General features: G+C 42.1%; 1 protein-coding gene across 3 annotated transcripts in view; it reads right to left on the reverse strand.

Annotated features, from left to right (window-relative positions):
• Window positions 1–730: 730 nt before the first annotated feature.
• Window positions 731–22708, reverse strand: part of BIN3 (bridging integrator 3) — a 531071-nt gene continuing 509093 nt past the window's right edge. For all 3 annotated transcript variants that reach the window (XM_063311532.1, XM_063311531.1, XM_063311530.1), the window contains 3 exons: window positions 20423–20564; window positions 18841–18975; window positions 731–1566 (listed from right to left, as the gene is read on the reverse strand). In XM_063311532.1, the coding sequence (XP_063167602.1) occupies window positions 1408–1566; window positions 18841–18975; window positions 20423–20564 (436 nt within the window). In that variant the 3' untranslated portion in view covers window positions 731–1407. The remainder of the gene's footprint in view (window positions 1567–18840; window positions 18976–20422; window positions 20565–22708) is intronic.

A 22708-nucleotide genomic window follows, 5' to 3' on the forward strand; every position in this document is an offset into this window, starting at 1 on the left:
TTGTACTGAGATGCAGCGCTCGGGCTGGCTTTAATTTCTTTAATTCCATACGTACGGCTGACTTGCCATTGTCATTGGTCATTTGGGTGCAGTTTGACTTAGGGGGGCAGCAGAAAAAGCAGAGTGTTTGAGAACGCGCTAAAGTGGTTCATTTTACAAAGGTGGAGAAAGAAAAACAATTACAAGTCTTTGGGACTAGGTTTTGTGATAGTGTTTATGAGACTGGCTGAGCTGGACTGTAATTAGTAAAATGTTGCCCATACCTCAAGGGGTCAAAAACAGACTCTTATAATGTATGCAGTGTGACCTAAACAGAGACTGTCAAGATATTTCCAGTTGCTTTCTAACAGCTTTGCAAAATTAATTAGGCATCTTCCCATGCATCAGTCATCAGTAATGGGTGCGGCTCTACTGTCCTACATAGAGGGACAGAGTCAAATAATCCAGTACAATTTTTTTTCTTTCTTTTTTTTTTTTTTGCAAAAATAAAATTAGAAGTATGGGATACAGAAGAACTGTAAGAATCATCTACCATATTCTCAATCGTAATTAGACAGGCAAGACAACAATTGGAAAGCACCAGTACAAACCAGGAGTTCAAGAAAATAAAGGAATACCTGCATTCCAGGCTAGTTACCCAGTAAGATGTACACTCGTTAGCTTAAATCACAGCCACCCGTACAGGATGGCCAAACGATTTCACTAACAAAATGTTGAGGAAACAGATTGCTTTCCCTGTAAATAATTTTTAAGTACTGGTGCAATTCCATACAAACTTGTGCAGTGCAAGGCATAATATTAATGTAGATTCTGTCAAGCGAAATTATAAACTGTGCCCTTTTCTGCTCATGAAAATCATGATTTATGCTCATAAGAATTACATTACATTCAGTAGGATTAAACTACTGTCCCAATCAGTTTTTAAAAGATGCAACTATTTTTAGACAGCTTTCAATGCCACAAAGACACAAACCTGACAGTGCCTCTCACAGGATGAGGCTTCAGTGCAAGGATGACATTCCTCAAACATAAAGTATTTGTCTAGCCAATTAGCTTATCGGTTATAACATTTTCTTTGGTAACTACAGTTGAGCACACCACCCACAGTTCAGATACCCGATGGACCCTGATTTTGGAAAGACTGAATTAAAAAGCTTGTACATTAATCATTTTAAGGGTAAACCCTTCCAATTTTCAAACTTCACAAACATCTCTGCACAGGCCATGTTGTCATTAATACAGATAAAGACATTCAGGACTTAAAGAGCTGCTGCAAATACACTACTCCAGAGGAAAACAGCTACCAACAAGGGTTTAAATGGAAGAGGCTCAAGCCTTTAGAACACAGGAAGCACAAGCCTCCTTCCTCTTGTCACCCACTGCGTCAGCAGCTGTCGCCGAGGGTTTCTAGGCGGGAGGTCGGTCATCAGCCACAATGGAGAGGGCCCTCAACTCATTCAGTTTGGTCTCGCTCTCTTTTTCTCTCTGCTCATCTGTTAAGTCAGGCTCATCAATCTGTTCTGTTAACTCGCCAAATATTTTGTGCATTTCAGTGTAATATACAACCTGGAGGAACAGAATAGGAATCCTGTTAGAAACACATTTCTTCATCTATTACCCATCCTCTGTAACCCTGTTACCAATATGGAGTTTTAATACTTGTGATTAGAATCGTTTTTAGATTTCAGAATCATTTGTTACAACATCAGTGAGTCTTGCCTAAGGTTTCTCTTTAAAACCGCTGGAAGAGGTGATGAAGATTCAACCTTTTTTAAATAGTGGCTGTTATAAAATCCCCCACACGCTGAATGAACAGACTTGAAGTTTGAAAATCAAGATAAGCGACAAAACCCCAAGCAAACGAATTGGCCCATTTTCTTAGCCAAATTGCCATGTTGGAAGCAAAGACAGATTTTTTTTTTTTAAGTTTTCAAAACTGTTGCCAGAAAACAATTGAGTAGACAACTTGTATACATTTGGAGATGAGAAAGTGCTAGGTTCCGTCACGACGGGGGGGCGTGTAAGCCTCCTGTGTTTCTGCTGCTTGCTTTTGGTCCCCCCCACTTCCATAAAACCGAGGGAGGAGGAAGGCCCCTGCTCACTCCCAGCTGCCAAGCGACATCTCCACATCTGAAAGGATCCGCTTGCTTGTCGTGCTTAGGCAGCAATAAAACCCCCTCTTCCTACACAGCCGTCTGGAGCTGTACAGAGGAGGCGACAGGTGAGTCACGAACTCTGACCTTTTTAGCACATGACGGGGGGGAAGAACGGTGTTTCCTGTTCTCCTATAAAAGTACACCAAGCTGCCTTTACAGCTAGGGGAGAAGAGGCGCAGGCACAGAGAAACAGGCCAGGGAGTTTATCCTAACCCTTGGAAGCATTTCGCTGGCAGCCAATGATAGGATTTTCACAAATGCTGGCTAATCCTGTCAACACCCCCACAAGACGGCTATTCTTAGAACTGTGTTCTAAATGGGTATCCAAAGGGTTAGGCACCTTCCCCTCAAGGTCGCCATAAGCGAGTGAACAGGGATTTAAAGCCGAGGCTACTTAGCATTGTTTACGCTGAGCTTAACTCACTAGACAGCACTGCCTGGCTATGACTGTCCCTTTTATACATTATCACCATAGCAACAAAAAATGACAAAGAGTATGCTCAGAATCCCAGCTTTTCCATCGCTGTGATGCTTGCACTACAGTCATCAAACAGCTTGCACACTGGATGAATATTCCCATCTGTGAACTCCCATGAAGGAATTGTAAGACCCTCCCCTCCTCCAGCCTTCCATATGCAGACGTGGAAGACAAGGCATGCCTTCAGATGTGCACCAAAGCACAACACACACACAACTTTCCTCCCTGGTTTAATTTCCATTTCAACAGCAGGACCTAGCAGGCTCCTCCTGAGATCAATCCAGAGGACTTTCATCCTTAGATTCCAGACGGTGGTTTGCTACTTCTGCCTTGCAAAATCTAAGCAGGTTTTACCTTGTGTGGAAAGAGACCTTGTGACTGCCTTGGGTGGAGGAGAACCACACCAGGGCTGATTTAATGCTAAACTCTAGACAGCCGATTCTGGTTTTACTACATGCATAAACTTCTGCCTTGTTGCCAAACCTTCCAACAATCCCAGAGCTTCTATCGGTACCGAGCGCTGCTCCTCTACAAAAACTGCCCTCCCAAGAAATTCATCATACTGTGGGCAAGGGAGATCTTGATCTTATAGGAAGAACATCAACCTAAATTTCACTTGCCCAAAGAGCAGTGGGTATCCTCGCCTATCATATAAAACAAGACGGCTTGCTATCACGCTCCATCCAAATGGCTCTCATCGCTTTAAGAGCAATGGTTTGGGTACCGATATATAAACCATCACCATGGAGACCAGCCTCTCCCCCTCACTATCACGGTGCATTGGCTTTTTATTTTAAGTGGGAGAAGGCAGCTTCTTCTAGGAACCCCTAAGTGTCAAGAGACCTACAAGTGCCTCAGCCCTGTCCTTGGGTCAAATTTATTAGAAGCTGGAAGGGAGAGCACGGAGTCCCATTCAGATGTAAGTCCTGAGAGCCACGGCGTTGCTATCCCTTCGCATCAGCAGATGATGCAGCTGGCTGTGTGGTGACTCAGCAAGACTGCCGCTTCACCCAGTGACTAATGAAATCAGATTGGCAACAGCAGAACCACCAAAACTGGAACTATTACCACGAGAGGCTAAGCGGGCAGGTCTCACGCTGTGCCTTTTGACCGCCCAGTTCCTCAGAATATGGGGGAGGAGTTCTCACTTTACGACCTTTATTAGTTGACACTGGTGCCACTTTTCCATATACTCATTATTAATCCAAATGCTTAATGGCCAATTTCCCTCACATGTCCTGAATATGGCACAAAGAGTGTTTCACGTGAACCACACACCCTCTGTGATAATGCAATTTTCTGGCGGCCAATGAAAAGTGCCTGAGAATGAGTCTTACGGCTCAGTGGAACTCTTAGCTGCCTGTAGAACACTTTTTCTAATTTGTGACAATAACCCATAGTAATGAAGTAAACTCTACATCAGCGTTTCTCAACCTTGGCATCTTTAAGATAGGTGGACTTCAACTCCCAGAATTCCCCAGCCAGCTGAGTTGAAGCCCACCTATCTTAAAGGTGCCAAGGTTGAGAAACGCTGCTCTACATTATGGACATATGCATGAAGTGTACAAAACTCTACCATTCTCTGTAAGGTTGTGGCACACCGCATCTACCCTCCCTGAAAGGGAAGGAACACAAACGAGCTGGGCCTGTTGGGGATCCTCCACCCTGCCTTTCAAGCAACCTCTGTGGGCCATCACCAAAATGCGACAGTAGTCTTGCCTTCTCTCGGGACAAGTGGGCCCTTCTGCTCAGCACAGAAAAAAGCAATCTCTACACGAGGAGGACACATGCTGACAGGGCCGTCCTATGGAAATTCACTGCTGCTGCTGCAGAAGACGCCTGCTATAATTTTAGCCTGGGGTTTCGATGCTATTACAGCTCTTTATTTCACCATTTCTGCAAAGGTGTGGAAAAGAGGGAGTGCCCGCAATCAAGAGCATTGGCTAACTGTGGGTGTGCTTTGGTAATCCAATTTTTAACTCTTCATCTAAGGCAGGGTTCCTCAGCCAGGGTTCCGTGGCATCTTAGGGTTCCATGAGAGGTCACTAGCGGTTCCCTGGGAGATCACGATTTATTTAAAAAAATATTTCAGGTTCAGGCAACTTCACATTAAAGAGGTGAGTTTCATTCTTTATTTTTAGTTTAAGAACACTTTAATGCATATATCCAGGCCTACCCATGAAACAAATATAATAATTTTGTAACCTCTGGACTATATTTGAGCCTGAATGTGCAGGGGTTCCTGGAAAATATTTCAAGGGTTCCTCCAGGGTCAAAAGGTTGAGAAAGGCTGATCTAAAGTGAATGGATAACCATGGGAAGAAATACTTCCATTTTTATTTGGTTGCAGTTCATATTGGGCATCTTAGGTCTCCCAGGCTGATGGGAAAATTAGTACTGATAAGAAAGAAAGGAAGGAAGGAAGGAAGGAAGGAAGGAAGGAAGGAAGGAAGGAAGGAAGGAAGGAAGACAGACAGACAAGATGTTGTAATCCCTGAATCTACAGTAGAATGTTTTTTGTTTGCTTTCTACGACTCTATGACTTTATTAACCATACATTTAAAAATATATTCTTTTTATCTTTTACTGTAATATTTCATTAATATTCATATAAGAATTATGTTTAAAAATTTTCATTGCCTATTTCCATCCAGCTGGAACCAATTACCATATTTTCCACAGAAACATCACTTTGAATAGTGCGAATTCGAATAATGAGGCCATTTCGCGGGATTCATAACTGCGCTAATCAAGACCTACCTGTTCCCTGACTGAGGAGATTGTATGCAGACAACCTGTAGTGTTACGGCTTGAAGAAAGTAATTATAGGAATTAAGGGCTCTGGAGAGGAGCCAATTTTAATGGGGCATTGTAGAATAGGCTGAATTGCTTCAGTTGAACAGTCTGTACCAGCAAGGCTGCATTTAGCAACATTCTTATACTGCAGAAGGAAAGCTACTGGAGGCAGCACTTGCCCATTCTTCTCTGAACGAGAATAACCACAAGAAAACCAACTGGAATCCCATGCCCTTTGTGGAAGAAGGGCCAAAGCAGACCTTCTTCCACTCTGACATGATGAGCACTCGAACTGGTAAGGCCACGAAATGGGTCAGGGTTCCCCACAGAACAGAGCCTTGTCCAGAAGTGAGCTAACCTCCCATGTGCACCCTGAATGGAACGGTGGACCTTCCATAGTGCCCCTCAATTCTTGGACTTGGAATGCTGTTAAAAAGGCCTGTGTGAATCAGAATAGATTCCACTTGGTACCACTTGGCTCTTCCATTTCTTTTAACCACACGCCTTCACCTGGAAGAATCTGCAGTACAGTAGTTTCAGTGGTCCTAGAGATAATGCAAAAAGCAACTTGAGAGCTACTTCATTGTAGTTCCTTCTTTTACACTCTTGCCGTAATGGTTTTGCTGATGTTATGATGCCTGGATTGTTGAGTATTAAAGCTTGGTAACACACAACTCAAGTAATAGAGAACCTATTTGGATTTCCTCTCTCAAAAACCAAAATATCTTGGCTGTGCCAGACACAGGGACATATATTCAAAGATGGTATTCCATGCTCCCTCATTGTAGTTTCTTAAAATTAATGTTTATTCTGTCCTGAAAGCAAGTATAAGCCTACTACAGCATTACAGTTTGAATTCACATTTGGAGGAGATCCAGTAAAATTCACTTAAATCCAAGTGTACCTGGCTGCCATGGATTCCCAGGTCCATCTCTAAGAACAAACAAACATGATGCAATTCTAGATGGAATCCCGATTCTAATTCCGGATGAAAAGTTTTATTACTACAAAACTAAACAGTGAAAGGAAGCCAGTGCTGCCCTCCTTGGAGAACCAAGGCCACCCCATCAAATCTAAAAAAGTGGGAAAGACAAGGAAGACTCCGCAACGGCCATCCTCAAGAGAAAGGGGAGGTGCTGTTAAGAGAGGAAATGGTAGGAATGGAGGAAATCCACGTGGGGGCGCCATGCTCCTGTTAGTGGGCATCTTTGGAGCAAAGATAAGAGTGGAAAACTTTACTATTATCCAGTATTTTAACAAGTTCTAACAAACATGACCTTATGCTGTAATAGGTATGAAAGAAAACAAAGACGAGTCTGTCCTGAAACTTATCAATTTAATCCTCTCCTCTCAAAAAGATGGATTCAACTTTTGGCTTAATTCAGTAAACTCCCTCCCAAAACTCTTTTTAGAAGTCAATCTTTTTTTTTTTTTTAGTTTTCACCTCACTAAATCAGTAACTTAAAGCAAACCTTTTCAATTCTCAACCTGTTTTCTCTTTGATTGTGCTAGGATAAGGTGGAAAATTTAACATCCATTAAATTTTTTTTAAAGTAAAAGCAAATAAAACACAATGACATCCAAAGAGCGTTCTTCAAACTCACAGCAGGAATTCCATGTTCCAGGATAATCCGATCTACAGCTAGAGATGCTACTAATCTAACGAAGCTCACAAATGCAAATATTACTGATCACAGTAAGAAAATTTTTAATTCTGTGCATGCTGACCCCTCTCCCACCTGCATTAATAAAATGGAACATGGAAATTATTGTTAAATTAGTCAAAGCCATATTTTTCTCGTATTTCATATATTATGAATAATGTTTAAAATTAAGGGTTAAGAAAATATGGGAAATCATCAATGATCTGGATGTCAAAGCAAAACCCTACATGGGCCATTAATATGCTAAGCATAAGTAGTACAGACTTATCTGAAAATGAACTGTATCTTTTTGGGGTTTTTTTTTTTTGCAGAAGTATTCAGAAAAAAGTGCCTTTACACATTTTGCAGGTATGTCCCCAATTTGCAGGTCTTATTCCAAATTCATTGTTTAGAGCAGTGTTTCTCAACCTTGGCAGCTTGAAGATGTGTGGACTTCCACTCCCAGAATTCCCCAGCCAGCAAGGCTGGCTGGGGAATTCTGGGAGTGGAAGTCCACACATCTTCAAGTTGCCAAGGTTGAGAAACACTGGTTTAAAGTTTTGCAGAATTTGCAATCTATTTTTGATTATTATTACTAACTGTGAGCAATAGTGTGGCAAAAAAGAGGTGAAATAGAAATAAACTAAGGACATAAGGAAGAACCAATTATATAAGAAAAACAAATTCTTCTTTCTAAATTCTGGAGCTCTTTTATAGATGCCACCTTCATTTGTTTTCGAAACTGTTAATTTTTTTAAAGAAAGAACAAAAAGATTCTGCACCAGGAATGATATACCTAGATCCAGCAAAATGTGCCACTTGCATAGAAAATTATTTGGATGCTTTCTATTCTGCTTCAAAGAAAATACATTTCACATCCATTTCCATATCACTGGACCTCTTCCTGGGAATTTCAAGGTGGCTTTCAGTATCACAGAAAAATCCAATGATAAACCTTCAACTAAAAAAACCCCCATAGAAACTAAAAAGTCATAAAACAATTCACACCACCCACTTCTAACCAGACTTCCGTCCCTACTGCAAACATGGCAGGGTGCATTTGGCCACATAATTTAACCTAATATGTAGGTTTGAAAATATACATGCCACACACTACTGGGTAAATCTCCAACGAACTGCTTCTCCCAAAGGTTCAAAGGACACAGGGCAAGCTACAAATAGCTAAACAAAAAATAATTTAGACATAACCTGAAAACCATCCTTTTCCAGTTCCATAGACTTATTTTATCAGACATATTTATCAGACATATTCTTTAGACATATTCTCTCTACAAGGTATCTTCTATATTCACTACCTAACAAAATCCTCCTTTTATGGAGTTTAATATTCATGCAGTAGCTCAGCCTCATCCTTCTAAGACCTGGTATGTATTTAAGATAGACTGACCAGTTTTTAAGCTTCACACTTTTATAGAATTTAAGAGAACACCTTCACTGTGTGAATAAAACTGCGGCATACTTGACAGGGCAGAGGTTCAACTGCCTTTGTCAACCCGGCACCATCCAGAGGTGTGGGTTTCAGTTCCCAGAATTCCCAGCAGCACCCTTGATAGTTGGGGAATGCTAGGAGATGAAATCCATATATCTGGAGGGTGATGAGATCAGGGAAGCCAGGCATATATGAGTAAAAGTCACAAGAAATATGATCCCAAGGGCTTCAAGTCTTGATGCACCTGCTGAGCAGACACAGTATCAGCGCATACACACAGAGACATCTGAAAGGTTCAGAAGAGAAAACAAACAGATTTTTCTAGAGAATGATAAGGACAAGTAGAGAAGGAAGTGTTCTTAGCAGGCCCCCTTCAACAAGGAAGCATAAACTCTACCCCTTTCATCTTAGTGTGGGAACTTCAAAGTCTGTGGCCGGGGAAATATTTGATTCCATAAATTCAGATGGAACTTGTGGGTGGGCAGAAGTATTTTACATTAGAACACTGCACTCCATATTTACAGAGGAAGGGGGATACTGCCTCAGCCCTTGGCCTGAGGCAGGCTGAAGAACCCAACTGCAAATCAAAGTCCAGCAATCCTTTCTAAAACTGTAGCAGCTACAATCTTTGGAAGGTGGGGTGAAATCTGTAACTTTCATGATGGTTTGGCCCACAACTTTCTCAATCTCTTGCCTCTGATCATGCTATTACTAAGAAGAGTTACACTCCTAAACAGCTAGATGCCTCCAGGCTGCTTAGAAATCAGAAGCCACTGCCACTCATTGAGGCCCCTTGGAAAGAAGGCAGAAAATCTCAGCAAAGAAAAGAACTTGGTCATACAGTATTTGAAAAGTTTTGGTAAAGAATTCTATGGATATAGCACCAATACCTAAAAGGCCCTGGCCTCAAACATCGCCGTCTGACCTCTGAAAGTGGAAGTTATCTTGAACAGGATCTCCATGGAAGATCTTGATTACTTTGTATGAGCTGGTGGGAGCTAAACTAAGGAGGTTTCAAGATGCAGCGAGTGCAGAGTTCACTGAAGACTGTTGCACTGCCAGTAATAGGGCAGCTCTATCTATCTTGTGCCTTGGGGTCATTGTTGACAGCTGGACTAGTCCCTGCAGTTTTCTTGGCAAGATTTTGGAAGTGGCTTGCCATTGCCTGCCTCCTAGGGCTGAGAAGGGAGTGACTGACCAAGGTCACCCAGCTGGCTTCATGCCTAAGGCAGGACTAGAATTTATGGTCTCCCCATTTCTAGCCTGGCACATTAACCACTACACCAAACTGGATCTCAAGGGGGCTCTAAGGGACAAGAATACCTCCCCCTTGGCAAAGACATCTAGCCTTGCCCATTTCCTTGGAAGAAGATAGGTCCAGATGGTGCTGAGGTTTATGGACCAATGATTTAAAGAGATCTCCAAATTCCAATATAAATGACCTCTCCCTTTTTGAAACCATGAAGACTAACGTTAAAGGCAACCTTACAGGTCAGTGATAGAACACCTGCCTTATGGCCAGAAGCTTTCAGCTTCAACGTACTACTATCTTGCGTAGACTAGAGAGATTTTCATCTGAAAAAATTAGAGAAATGTAGACCATAATGAGCTTTGTTGTTTATTCGTTTAGTCGCTTCCGACTCTTCGTGACTTCATGGACCAGCCCACGCCAGAGCTTCCTGTCGGTCGTCAACACCCCCAGCTCCCCCAGGGACGAGTCCGTCACCTCTAGAATATCATCCATCCATCTTGCCCTTGGTCGGCCCCTCTTCCTTTTGCCCTCCACTCTCCCTAGCATCAGCATCTTCTCCAGGGTGTCCTGTCTTCTCATTATGTGGCCAAAGTATTTCAGTTTGGCCTTTAATATCATTCCCTCAAGTGAGCAGTCTGGCTTTATTTCCTGGAGGATGGACTGGTTGGATCTTCTTGCAGTCCAAGGCACTCTCAGAATTTTCCTCCAACACCACAGTTCCAAAGCATCGATCTTCCTTCCTTCTCTCAGCCTTCCTTATGGTCCAGCTCTCGCAGCCATATGTTACTACGGGGAACACCATTGCTTTAACTATGCGGGCCTTTGTTGTCAGTGTGATGTCTCTGCTCTTAACTATTTTATCGAGATTTGTCATTGCTCTTCTTCCAAGGATTAAGTGTCTTCTGATTTCCTGACTGCAGTCAGCATCTGCAGTAATCTTTGCACCTAGGAATACAAAGTCTTTCACTGCTTCTACATTTTCTCCCTCTATTTGCCAGTTATCAATCAAGCTGGTTGCCATAATCTTGGTTTTTTTGAGGTTTAGCTGCAAACCAGCTTTTGCACTTTTTTCTTTCACCTTCATCATAAGGCTCCTCAGTTCCTCTTCGCTTTCAGCCATCAAAGTGGTATCATCTGCATATGTGAGATTGTTAATGTTTCTTCCAGAGATTTTAACTCCAGCCTTGGATTCCTCAAGGCCAGCTTGTCGCATGATGTGTTCTGCATACAAGTTGAATAGGTAGGGTGAGAGTATACAGCCCTGCCGTACTCCTTTCCCAATCTTAAACCAGTCTGTTGTTCCGTGGTCTGTTCTTACTGTTGCTACTTGGTCGTTACACAGATTCTTCAGGAGGCAGACAAGATGACTTGGTATCCCCATACCACTAAGAACTTGCCACAATTTGTTATGGTCCACACAGTCAAAGGCTTTAGAATAGTCAATAAAACAGAAATAGATGTTTTTCTGAAACTCCCTGGCTTTTTCCATTATCCAGCGGATATTGGCAATTTGGTCTCTAGTTCCTCTGCCTTTTCTAAACCCAGCTTGTACATCTGGCAATTCTCGCTCCATGAACTGCTGAAGTCTACCTTGCAGGATCTTGAGCATTACCTTACTGGCGTGTGAAATGAGTGCCACTGTTCGATAGTTTGAACATTCTTTAGTGTTTCCCTTTTTTGGTATGGGGATATAAGTTGATTTTTTCCAATCTGATGGCCATTCTTGTGTTTTCCAAATTTGCTGGCATATAGCATGCATTACCTTGACAGCATCATCTTGCAGGATTTTGAACAGTTCAGCTGGGATGCCGTCGTCTCCTGCTGCCTTGTTATTAGCAATGCTTCTTAAGGCCCACTCAACCTCACTCTTCAGGATGTCCGGCTCTAGCTCACTGACCACACCGTCAAAGCTATCCCCGATATTGTTATCCTTCCTATACAGGTCTTCTGTATATTCTTGCCACCTTTTCTTGATCTCTTCTTCTTCTGTTAGGTCCTTGCCATCTTTGTTTTTGATCATGCCCATTTTTGCCTGGAATTTACCTCTAATGTTTCTAATTTTCTGGAAGAGGTCTCTTGTCCTTCCTATTCTATTGTCTTCTTCCACTTCCGCGCATTGCTTGTTTAAAAATAATTCCTTATCTCTTCTGGCTAACCTCTGGAATTTTGCATTTAATTGGGCATATCTCCCCCTATCACTGTTGCCTTTTGCTTTCCTTCTTTCTTGGGCTACTTCTAGTGTCTCAGCAGACAGCCATTTTGCCTTCTTGGTTTTCTCTTTCTTTGGGATGTATTTTGTTGCCGCCTCCTGAACAATGTTGCGAACTTCTGCCCATAGTTCTTCCGGGATCCTATCTACTAAGTCCAGTCCCTTAAATCTATTCTTCACCTCCACTGCATATTCCTTAGGAATATTAGTGAGCTCATATCTAGCTGATCTGTGGGTCTTCCCTAATCTCTATAATAATGAGCTACATGGACTAATAACCTGACTTGCTATCAGACAACTTTCTATGGTGGAACAGAATCTCTCCTTACTACCAATCAAACCCCAGGAATCCTGAGAAATAAAAAGGTCACACTATGTTTTCTTGCCAAGAAGGAGTGCTGAGTAAAATGCTGTGCAGAGGCCTCCAACTACCTAAATTGTTTTCTCACTCCTGGCTGGATTTATGTTTACTTTTTACAGTTCTTGCTGATCTTTCCCACAACTGCCAAGACCTGAAACAAGTCCTGGGAGCACCCTACCTAGTAAATTAAACATTGCGCAATAATGCTAAACGATTACACAACTGCATTTAGGAAACAATAAAATGAAGAAGAGTGATGAAGAAGAGTTTTGAGAAGCTCGGTAAGTGACCACAACTCTCTCCGTGCTCACACTTAATTGCTAATAAATGAAAACCAGGAAACTCTGAGGGTGGTCTAGGAGAGGCTCCAACAGGCGGGGAAACCCTGAGCGATCTCAGAGTTTTTACTATCCGACACAGAGAAGAATTCAGAAGCTAAGGTCATCCAACAAGCTCACCGTTAACTGTAATTGTAACTTATTTTATAAGGGCTTGAAGCCTTTTAACAGAGAGGCCAAGAGGGACTTCGGGTGGGTCAGGGGCTAAAAATAAAACTGCCCCATCTACTGGGTCAACTCCAATTTCAAGAAAGGCCTTTCAAACGTGATGCTTAGTATGGTGATCGGGATTCTGCGTGTCGTCCACAAAGGACTTCTATTCTGCAACTGAACAGAAGCCTACAGTAACTGGGGCCTTCAAAGTGAACCAGTGTTGGAAGGGAACTCAAAGGAAATCTAGAAGAACCTCCTGCTAAACAGGAAATATATCATGCATGGAGTATACTAACAGGTGGTCATATGCTCTATCCTTACTATTTATTTATTTATGTCTAACCACCTGACCTTAAAACACTAAATCAATGAAACTCTCTAGTTAAATGGCGGGGGGCGGGGCGCGGAGAGATGCTTCATTTCTGAATATCAATATGTTGCTGTTGAAGGTACAGAAACCTATTGGCCAGAAAAAAAGAAAAGGTGCAGGCTTTATTAAATCAGCCTTGATTCCAATTCAGACAGAAAGAAAAGTATTCCAAATTATGGGGTTTAAAAAATCCACACACTTGAATTTGTTTGCTCTTCAGATGGGGCCCTCTCTCTTTTGCTGGTAGACTTCTGTCCACGATGAGGACAATTCAGTTTTCTTTTAGTCAAAAGAGAAAAGGGGAATCTGAAAGGCTATCTCTAGACAATACCCTTACTAGCTGGGAGGAAGAAGCTACCTCAGTGGTGGAATATAAACCAGGCACCCCAGACTAAATCTCTCCTTGAGCACCTTCCCTGTTCATGCAAATTCTTCCCTCCCCACCAAATCCATTTTTTTTTTTACTCAATTTATATCCTGCCTTTCTATCTGTTGAACACTCACGGTAGCTGACAACATACAAAAGGAACAATTAAATGCAGTAATTGTGCAATCATTATAACAGTTTAAAAGCCTCCCTAAAGAGATGTGTCTCATTGCAAAGAAAACGCCTTTGGCCAAAAACGGGCTTCCAGAAAGTCACCCACAGTGGCTCCTGAGGTCAGTGTAGTCTTCCTATTAACTGTTCCTCCTATGGACACCTTGAGACCGGCCTACCACCAAGGCAGTGTTTCTCAACCTTGGCCACTTTAAGATGTGTGGACCGACTCCCAGAATTCCCCAGCCAGCCATGCTGGGGAATTCTGGGAGTTGAAGTCCACACATCTTAAAGTGGCCAAGGTTGAGAAACACTGTACCAAGGGCTCCAATCCAAGAGGCAGGGAACCCCACTGGGCCGACACCACTGATCAGGGATGTGATTAAGGCCCTTAAAGATGTCACTTCTTCACATTTCATTCAGAAAACCAAGGCGTGACCCTCCGATATTGGCTGCAGACTAGCAAACTCTTTCAGCTCTTTAAAAGAGGGAAGAGGAAGAGAGCAAAAGTAGAGATTCTGCTCTGTAACACGATCCTGGGCAGAACAAAATCTAAACTTAATGAGGCTTGAAAAAAGACCCAAGAAAAGAATGCAGGGCGGGGGTGGCAGTCAGGCCCTTGTTTTTGGACCTGACCTCCTCCACACTCTGATCTTGAAGTGTTTGGAAGGATCTGGCGTGGTGGATTCTGGCTGCAGGTGAGGAAGGGCAGGATTACACACACGTCTTTATTTAAGCTAAATCCCAAGAAGGAATTGTGCTCCCGTTTCTAATACTGAGTTAAAACCATTTGGGAAGGGTCAGCCTGAGTTTTATTACTCCAGGACCATAATCCTTGATCGCTGGCCATGCCGTCTGGCGCTGACGGGAATGGTGGTTCAGAACACCAGCTCTGCCTCTCCCTGCTATAGCCCAGCTAAATCCTGGCTCGCCGAATTTCCTTTCAACAATCTGCTTCTTCCTGCGGTTTCGCTCCTTGATCCACAACAGAAACTTATCCAAGGCACAGCTGTGAATCTTTTTAGGCTTCGATCTTACTCTTAAAATGAAACTTCATTCTAAGTAGCACAGAAAAGTCAACTGGTATGTCCTGAGCTGCAAAAAAATCACAGCATTTCATTTTCTTTAACGATTAAGTATACAGGTCTCAACTGATTTTGTCGAGAGCCCAAAATCAAAGTGTCACGGTTCCTGTTCCAATGTCACTGAAACATCGCAATGAGTTCCCATGCCATGCTGGTGCTGACACGTGTTGTTGTCCAGGAGGGGGCTGCCACTGTTCATTTGTGCCAGGCAGTGAGCTGGATGACGCGAGTACGGAGGAATGCATGTTTGGGCTATCTTGACTGGTCAAGGACGCTACCCGAAGGCTGCCAGCAACCGTTAGGAACAGCTGCAAGGGGATGGGATTGTACTGACATTGGGGGGAGGGGTTTGGGGTTGCTTGCAGGTTAATTGGGAGAAAGCCTGCGCTTTTGGTATTCTCAGCTTTGCCTGTGATCCTGCATACTATTCATCATTAAATTAGATTTCCATAGAAGTCCTGTGTGAGTCTGATTGTTGATTTGGATAGGCAGTCATTACATAAAGCACCACCACCAGAGTCGCTCTCTGATGAGAGGGGTGGGGAATAAAATAGACAGACAGACAGGCAGGCACAGAAACCTCTCCCAGCAGCTAAAGAAGCACTGGAAGCCCTTCCCTGGATACCAGCGTTCCTGAGTTCAGGCTCATTTCAGTTCCCATTTTTAGGACACCTTGACTTTGGAAACCTGCATTTGATCTGGGCAGGACACTCAAGCAGATACTTAGAAAACCAGTGTAAAAAAGCCAAATCTATATGCTGGCTGTCCTTATTTAGCTTGAACTAAAGAACAGCTTGCCCCTTGTGCCAGAAGATGTACAGAATATGCACCCAGCTGGGTTTTAATCAAATCAGATCAATTCACATGCCCATGCCATAACCAGAACAATCCGGGGTTCTGATGAAGAAAACTCACCTACCACCATGCAACAAATTAACTCTAATCAACTTCCATCAACATTAAGGAAGTGTGCCAGAACAGCCACATGAACATCCATTTGGTTACTGTACATGTGAACAAAAGAGTACAGGTACTCCTCACTTAACGACCGTTTATTTAATGACAGTCCGAAGTTATGACAGCCTCAGAAAAAGTGCTTTTTGACTTGCACTTGCACTTATGGCCATCGCAAACCACTGTAGAACCCCCACAGTCACATGATGATAATTCGGGCACTTGGCAGCTGGCTCACATTTATGACCAGTTGCAGCATCCTGTAGTCACATGATCGCAATTTGCGACCTTTTTTGCTGGTTTCCAACAATAAACATCCATTGGGGAACTGGATTCTCTTAACAACTGTGGTGATTCGCTTAACGACCCATGATTCACTTAATGACCATTGCAAAAATGGTTATAAAATCGGGTCTGGTCGCATGGTGACCCACTTAATGACTGTACCATTTAACAACCAATTTTACACTCCCTATTGTGGTCATTAAGTGAGGACTACCTGTAATTGTATGCCACCCCATGACATACCTAACTAAACCTGAAGTACCTAAACACAGAACGGCCTGATTGACATGATGTCATGCCCATCCCTCAACAGTCTTTGGAGGCCAATACAGGAAGACTCCCTACTTGGAGGGACAATGTCCCTGAAATTGTGGACACACAAAAACAACAGGGCGTGTGTTTCTCCAGTGCCTGTACTACAGAGATACTTGCACTAGTCTCATCTTACCACTGCCACATAAATACCCAGGGCTCACAGGACAATTTCATACCACCTTGTTGCATTCAAATACCAAGCCTAGTACATCATACAACGTTGCTAAGTTCTGTGCAGCAGCACTCAAAATTTGTTGGATGCTTGGGGCTCAACTTTATAAACTAGGTTTTATGTGCACCTAATTTGCCATTTTAGGGTGCTTCATAACTTCATATAGTACTCTACACACTGAGTTTTATGCTCCTGTATGCCCATCTAATGCTCCTACACCTTCTGTCTGGATTCTTTCTTCTTATATATACTTTTAGTTTTTAATTTATATATATTTTATATCTTCTAGCTTTTTAGAATTTTTAGATTCTCTATTTCAGTGCGCACACACACACTTTATGCTTCTTTTTAATGACTGTACCATACCCACTTATGCTGGTCTATGACCATAATAAAGATGATTGATTGATTGATTGATTGTAAAACGCTCAAAGTGCCTAAATTCTTTTACCCTTTTCTGAACTTCAGCAAAATAAACCCTCACTAAACTCTGGTTTTAAAAAGAAGTATGCTTCAGTTAGGTCTATTTATCACAGCCTCCTTTAAATCTTTCACACATTCGAGAAGGTAGCATACCACTGCACCACTAAGCTTAGATTGATTCCAAGTTTCAGGCCATGTCTACCCTTGATCCACATCTTAGCTTTCGCTCTGTTTATCTCTTGACAGCAGAGACTCATTGTCCCTATCCCAATACTAATTAGATTTATCTGGGTCTGTCCACTTCCTAGCATCCACAGTTTTTACCTCCTTTTACCAAGTAGTAACACCCCTGACCTGCTTCTGGCCCACTCCTTCCATTAATTAACTAGACTGCTGCTGGTGCCATTCAGAGGTTAGGGATATACACACTTACGTATAAAACTGCATATTCATTATTGTAACTGAAGCTCAGAGATGCTCCACAATTACTCCTCCCTTGCCTCCATGCTTCTAACGATTGCCACAGGCTTCTCTGAGTTTGGGATAGATACCTTTGATATGGGTCGCATGATTGTACTTGCTTTGTGTAGAAGCAACAGGCTGGAAGATTGGTTGCTGGAGAACAAGTCATTTCACCTGATTGCAGGGGGCTGGGAGATCAGCCAGACATCTTCGCTATTATTTTATAGGTTCAAACAAGGTCATTCATGTTTATTCAGGCTTTTCGTAAATTCATCTAAATTGTCACATAATTCAGGTTTTCGTTGTATTTTGTTTGTGTCTGGATAGTTTGCAGAACTGGTTTTCCACTTTAACATTCCACTTCAATTTATATTATTTCTACTGCAGTGTATTCTCTTTCACTCTTTTGCTGCTTTGCTTTTTAATAACATGTCGATTATTTTGTGGTAAAGTCACCCAAATGGCAAAGAAGTGACACAGAGCAATGGCAAAACAGTCTTAAAGAAATAGCCACATCCTTCTGTGCCCTTACTATGGCGAAAAGACTGATATTGCAGCACTGGAAAGATAAACCGTATGGCCCCATTTACTCAATGGATGGAGGACCTGATTGCACTTGCCACTTATGAGAGGATTGCCTATGGACGTAGACTTCGTACGGACAAGTATAATGAAACATGGAGCTCGTTTACACAAATTACAGTAGGTCAAAAGAAATGATAATCATACAAATGTATTAGAAATACATACATCCTTGAATAATATTTCTGTTAGATACATATATATATAGAATTGTTAACTGGTTACTGCTCTAATGTCATATTATACTATTTTTATTCTTTTTAATATTTTTTTGTTGCACTTCTTCCACTTTTTTTGTAAAGCACTTTTTATGTTTTTTCCCCCTCTCTGTGACAATGTATGTCTGTCCATCAGTATTATCATTGTTTTGTTTTTTCTTTTTTGGTTATTAATTAAAAAGCAATAAAAATAAATAATAAAAAAGTACATAGCCATGTCCATGAATGTGCAAGGAAAGGGACTAAAGGAAAGAACCCTGAAATCACCGATTGCCACAGTAAGAACAAAGGATATTCTGTGTATCCTAGCAATTGTATCATACCTTCTATGCAAAACTGGTGTTAAAAAGCAATCAACATTTGGATATCAGCCATGATCCTTTTGGACTAAGCATTAAAATTATGCATGGGACATTCCTAGGCCTCCACTGATCAGGAGGCTTTATTGTTTCTGCCATCCCAGCCCATGAGGAAACATGACAAAGAGCTCAATACACAGATTTGGGGAATGGTACCCCTGAATAGTTTTTGTGACTTAGGATGCAGTTAGGAAAACAAAAGCAAAAGATGGGAAGAACCAGTGATTGCACTCCATCTTACCTGTGCTCGGATCAGAGATTCAAAACTTGGCTTGAAATAATCAATGCGGCTGCTATAAAACTTAGGCATCTCTTCTAGAAGTTGCTTATTCTTGGCCTCAAAGTCATCTTTCACTGGCCTCAGTTCTTCTCGGGCCTGGAAGAATGGAAAAGTAGGTGGGAGAAGATCTCAAAATGTTAACCTTCACCTCCCCTTTAAGAGCTGTTACGCTTCCTTAGTACCTCCTGTGCTGGGTGGGGATTGATCATCTATAGTTCAGAACGACTGTTAGAGACTCTCAGAGCAGACTTCCCTGTGCTGTTGCCCACCAGGTAGGTTCAGTGCTAACTCACCAAATTCCCAGTCAGTATACTTCTGCAGTACAGGCATACCGTGGAGATACTGTGGGTTCGGTTCCAGACCACCACAATAAAGCGAGTATCGCAATAAAGCAAGTCACACGGATTTGGGGGTTTCCCAGTACACATAAAAGTTATGTTTACACTATACGGTAGCCTATTAAAGGTGCAATAGCATTATGTCCAAAAAAACAATGTACAAACCTTAATTAAAAAATACTTCATTTCTAAAAAAAAATGCTAATCATCATCTGAGCCTTTTGCTGTTGGAAAAATGGCGCCAATAGACCTGCATGATGCAGGGTTGCCACCAACCTTCCATTTGTTAAAAAATGCAACATCTGTGAAGCGCAATAAAGCAACACGCAATAAAGCACCGAGGTAGGCCTGAACGTCAAGATTCCATCTTGCCTCTCATATTATTTAATATCAATACTGAACCACTGAGGAAAGTAGTCCAGAGTTTTAGTCTACTGCAGTGTGATCAACGGGCAGTTGACAAGGTACTCCTCTGATTTCCGTCTAGATTCTGAGGAAGGTTGCAGAATTGTAAAGCTGATGGACATAAGAGATGTGCCATCTCGGTGGTGGCACCAGCTCAGTGGAATTCCCTCTGGATGTCTGCATGGCTCCCTACTGGCAGCCTCTGAAGACAGTTATGGCAGCTCATCTATTCCTTCTGGCTTTCTAAGCTATCCAGACTAAATTATGGTACAACTCTCTGGCATGTTGACTGAAGTCACGCCCAAGCTCCACCTCAGAATTAAAACCAAAGATACTGAAGAGTAGAAACAGTTCAGGGAGGCAGATTTCAGGCTTAGGAATCTACTTTTTGAATTGATTTTCTTGGTCCTGATCAATTCCAAGAGCAAAAACCTGAGGCCCTGAATTTAATTTCAGTACCAGAAGTGCATTCAGCTCATTAGGTTCTCCACACAAAGTTTCATTCCTGTAATATTTCTTTATTTCAGCAATATACTTTAGGGAAGGGAAGGATCCCTTTCTTGCAAACCCTGGAGAAATCTGCAAATCACCCAGAGAAGCATCATCAATAGATCTAGGTGAATTCTCAGTCAAACCCTCATAGTGTTACCAATGAGATGGTATCACATCTGTTTGAATTCTCCTCTCACAAACACCTTAGTCTGCACAAATCCAGTTCCAGAGCAAGCATCAAAACGTTTCCCTGCATCCAAAAAACCTTCAGGTATCCTTTGGCAAGCTCTGTGAATGCCCTTCAGTACCTGGTGCAACTTGGTCAGGATGGGGCCTGTTTTCTCCTTTTCTTCATACTTCTCCACCTTGGATTGCAGCCGTTTGTAATCTTGCAGAACTTGCTCACGACGCTTTACTGCCATATTTAGACTGGGGAAGACACCACTGAATCTGTGGGGATTTAAAAAAAAATGATGATAACTCTCAGCTATACAGTATTTAGGCTGACTCTGCACTGAGAGCTTACTTTTGTGGGGGGGAAAAGCTGGATGCTTCTTTTGATAGAGAAAAATAAGCTTTTCCACTTGTTCTTTCACCAAGAATCTCAGAAAACTGGGTGCAATCTGTGCCCTTCACTCTTATGCCTAAAACTACCTAGTTGAGATATTAGTTGGCTCAAGGACACTTACAGGAAACACTGAGGCAGATCAGGGGTTTTGAACAACGTGTCTCCAGTCATGATCCAGCACTTTGTTGAAACTCTATAGGGTGTTGCTTCTCAAGATAAACGAAAGATCCATGTGAAACCCACGGTAAGGATATTTATCTAACACGGAAAACTTTCCTGCCACTGTGAAGCTTCAGCATTACCGTTTTCACAAACCAACTGGATGCTTCCCACAAGTAGACAACTCAATTGCACCCATTTTACAAGTCTGTTCAGGAAATGGTGCTCCACTCTAGCCACAAAATCAAATCAAAGGCAATTCAAGAATGCTTTTTGTTGGTGTTGAATATGATCCAGGAAGCCCACCAATTACCATCAAAGGCTCATGTTTTCCTTTTGGCCTTGCTGTAACTATTTTCTTCAATAAAAAGAACACAAGTTATAAAGCAGAAGGCAAGATAACATACAGGCCACAAAGCATGTAATTTAAATAAACTTAGGTGCCTTTCAAAATCAGCCAGGATGTGAATGAAGCAGGCTTGTCCCCAAAAGGCATTTCCGAGTCATAAATATTAATCTTGCCTCATTCAGGGATGGGGCCTATAACACGCTTTAATATTTGTTCAGGGAGGGAAACTCATCCCTGTCACAGTGAGCCATTAAGGATTTCAGCCCATTAGTTGCAGCAGGAGCCAGATTAATAATCCTTGCACAATTCTAGATGGATCACCACTGGATGCAGAGGTGGCAAAGAAGTACAAATATGTTACTGCTGTTGAAGCCACAGAGGAGGATCTACAGCCAACCTTTCTCAACTTCAGATCCTCCCAACATCCTCAGCTACAGTTTCCATTATCTCACGGAATGTGGCCATCAGCCCAGTCTAGGGAACTCAACTACTTGGTATAGCTCAGGAAGACAAGCCAACAAGACTGTCAGCTCGCACACGATACTGAAGCATACTTGCTCAACATGAATTGTGCCTCTGCAAGTGAGGAGGAACAGGAGTTTGATAAGAAGATATAATCCTAATGAATCATAGCAATATTACCTTCTTAATTTAAACCACACCTTCATAGGGTATCCAACCAGAATAATTTGGACTAATGCTCTGTGTGCATTCCCCATTTTTCAAGTGTGTGCGAGTGTGTATGTACAAACATACAGAGAGGATGAGGGACCTGTGCCCCTGTTAATATAGTCAACTACAGTTCCCAGCATCCCTCACTACTGGCTGTATTAATGGGGTTGCTGGGTGGTTCACCAGTATCTGAAAATCAACAAATTCTATGCCTGCATCTTATTAGGGAACAGCTGTGAAGAAGGTCGAAGTTGAAATGGTTTGCCCTGGAAAGTTCCTATGATTCAATATAGACCAATGTTTCTCAACCTTGGCAACTTTAAGATACATGGACATCAACTCATGCTGGCTGGGGAATTCTGGGAGTTGAAGTCCACATATCTTAAAGCTGCCAAGGTTGAGAAACACTGATATAGACAATGGACCATTAGTCTGAATCGGTGTAAGGCAGCTGCCTGGGATTTTACATACAAGCTGCTTGAAAGCTTACTGACCATGCCATCTAGCCTGTGAGATGGGTCGCAAGAGAGATGACTCGCTCAAAGGTCACTTGGGGGCACCTTTATGTTATTCCCATTCTGAATGGTCCCCGCTTTTAGTGCCTGTTCATCATTTTCCAACCTTGGGTGTGATTCCCAAGCAAGAGCTTATGATTTTAAAAAGCAAGGTAAAAACTAATCCTGCCTCTAAATTAATTTCTAACCATTCCTATCTTGAAGGCTCAGGAGGCTTAATGAAAGATTAAAACATAACATATAAAATACCGTATTTTAAAAGTTTTGCAAGATGCTTCAATTACTAGCCAAGGTGCTAGCAAAGAACTTTACACTCCATTAGTTTTGCAGC

The sequence above is a fragment of the Candoia aspera genome, chromosome 9, assembly GCF_035149785.1.
Source record: "Candoia aspera isolate rCanAsp1 chromosome 9, rCanAsp1.hap2, whole genome shotgun sequence".
NCBI lineage: Eukaryota > Metazoa > Chordata > Lepidosauria > Squamata > Boidae > Candoia > Candoia aspera.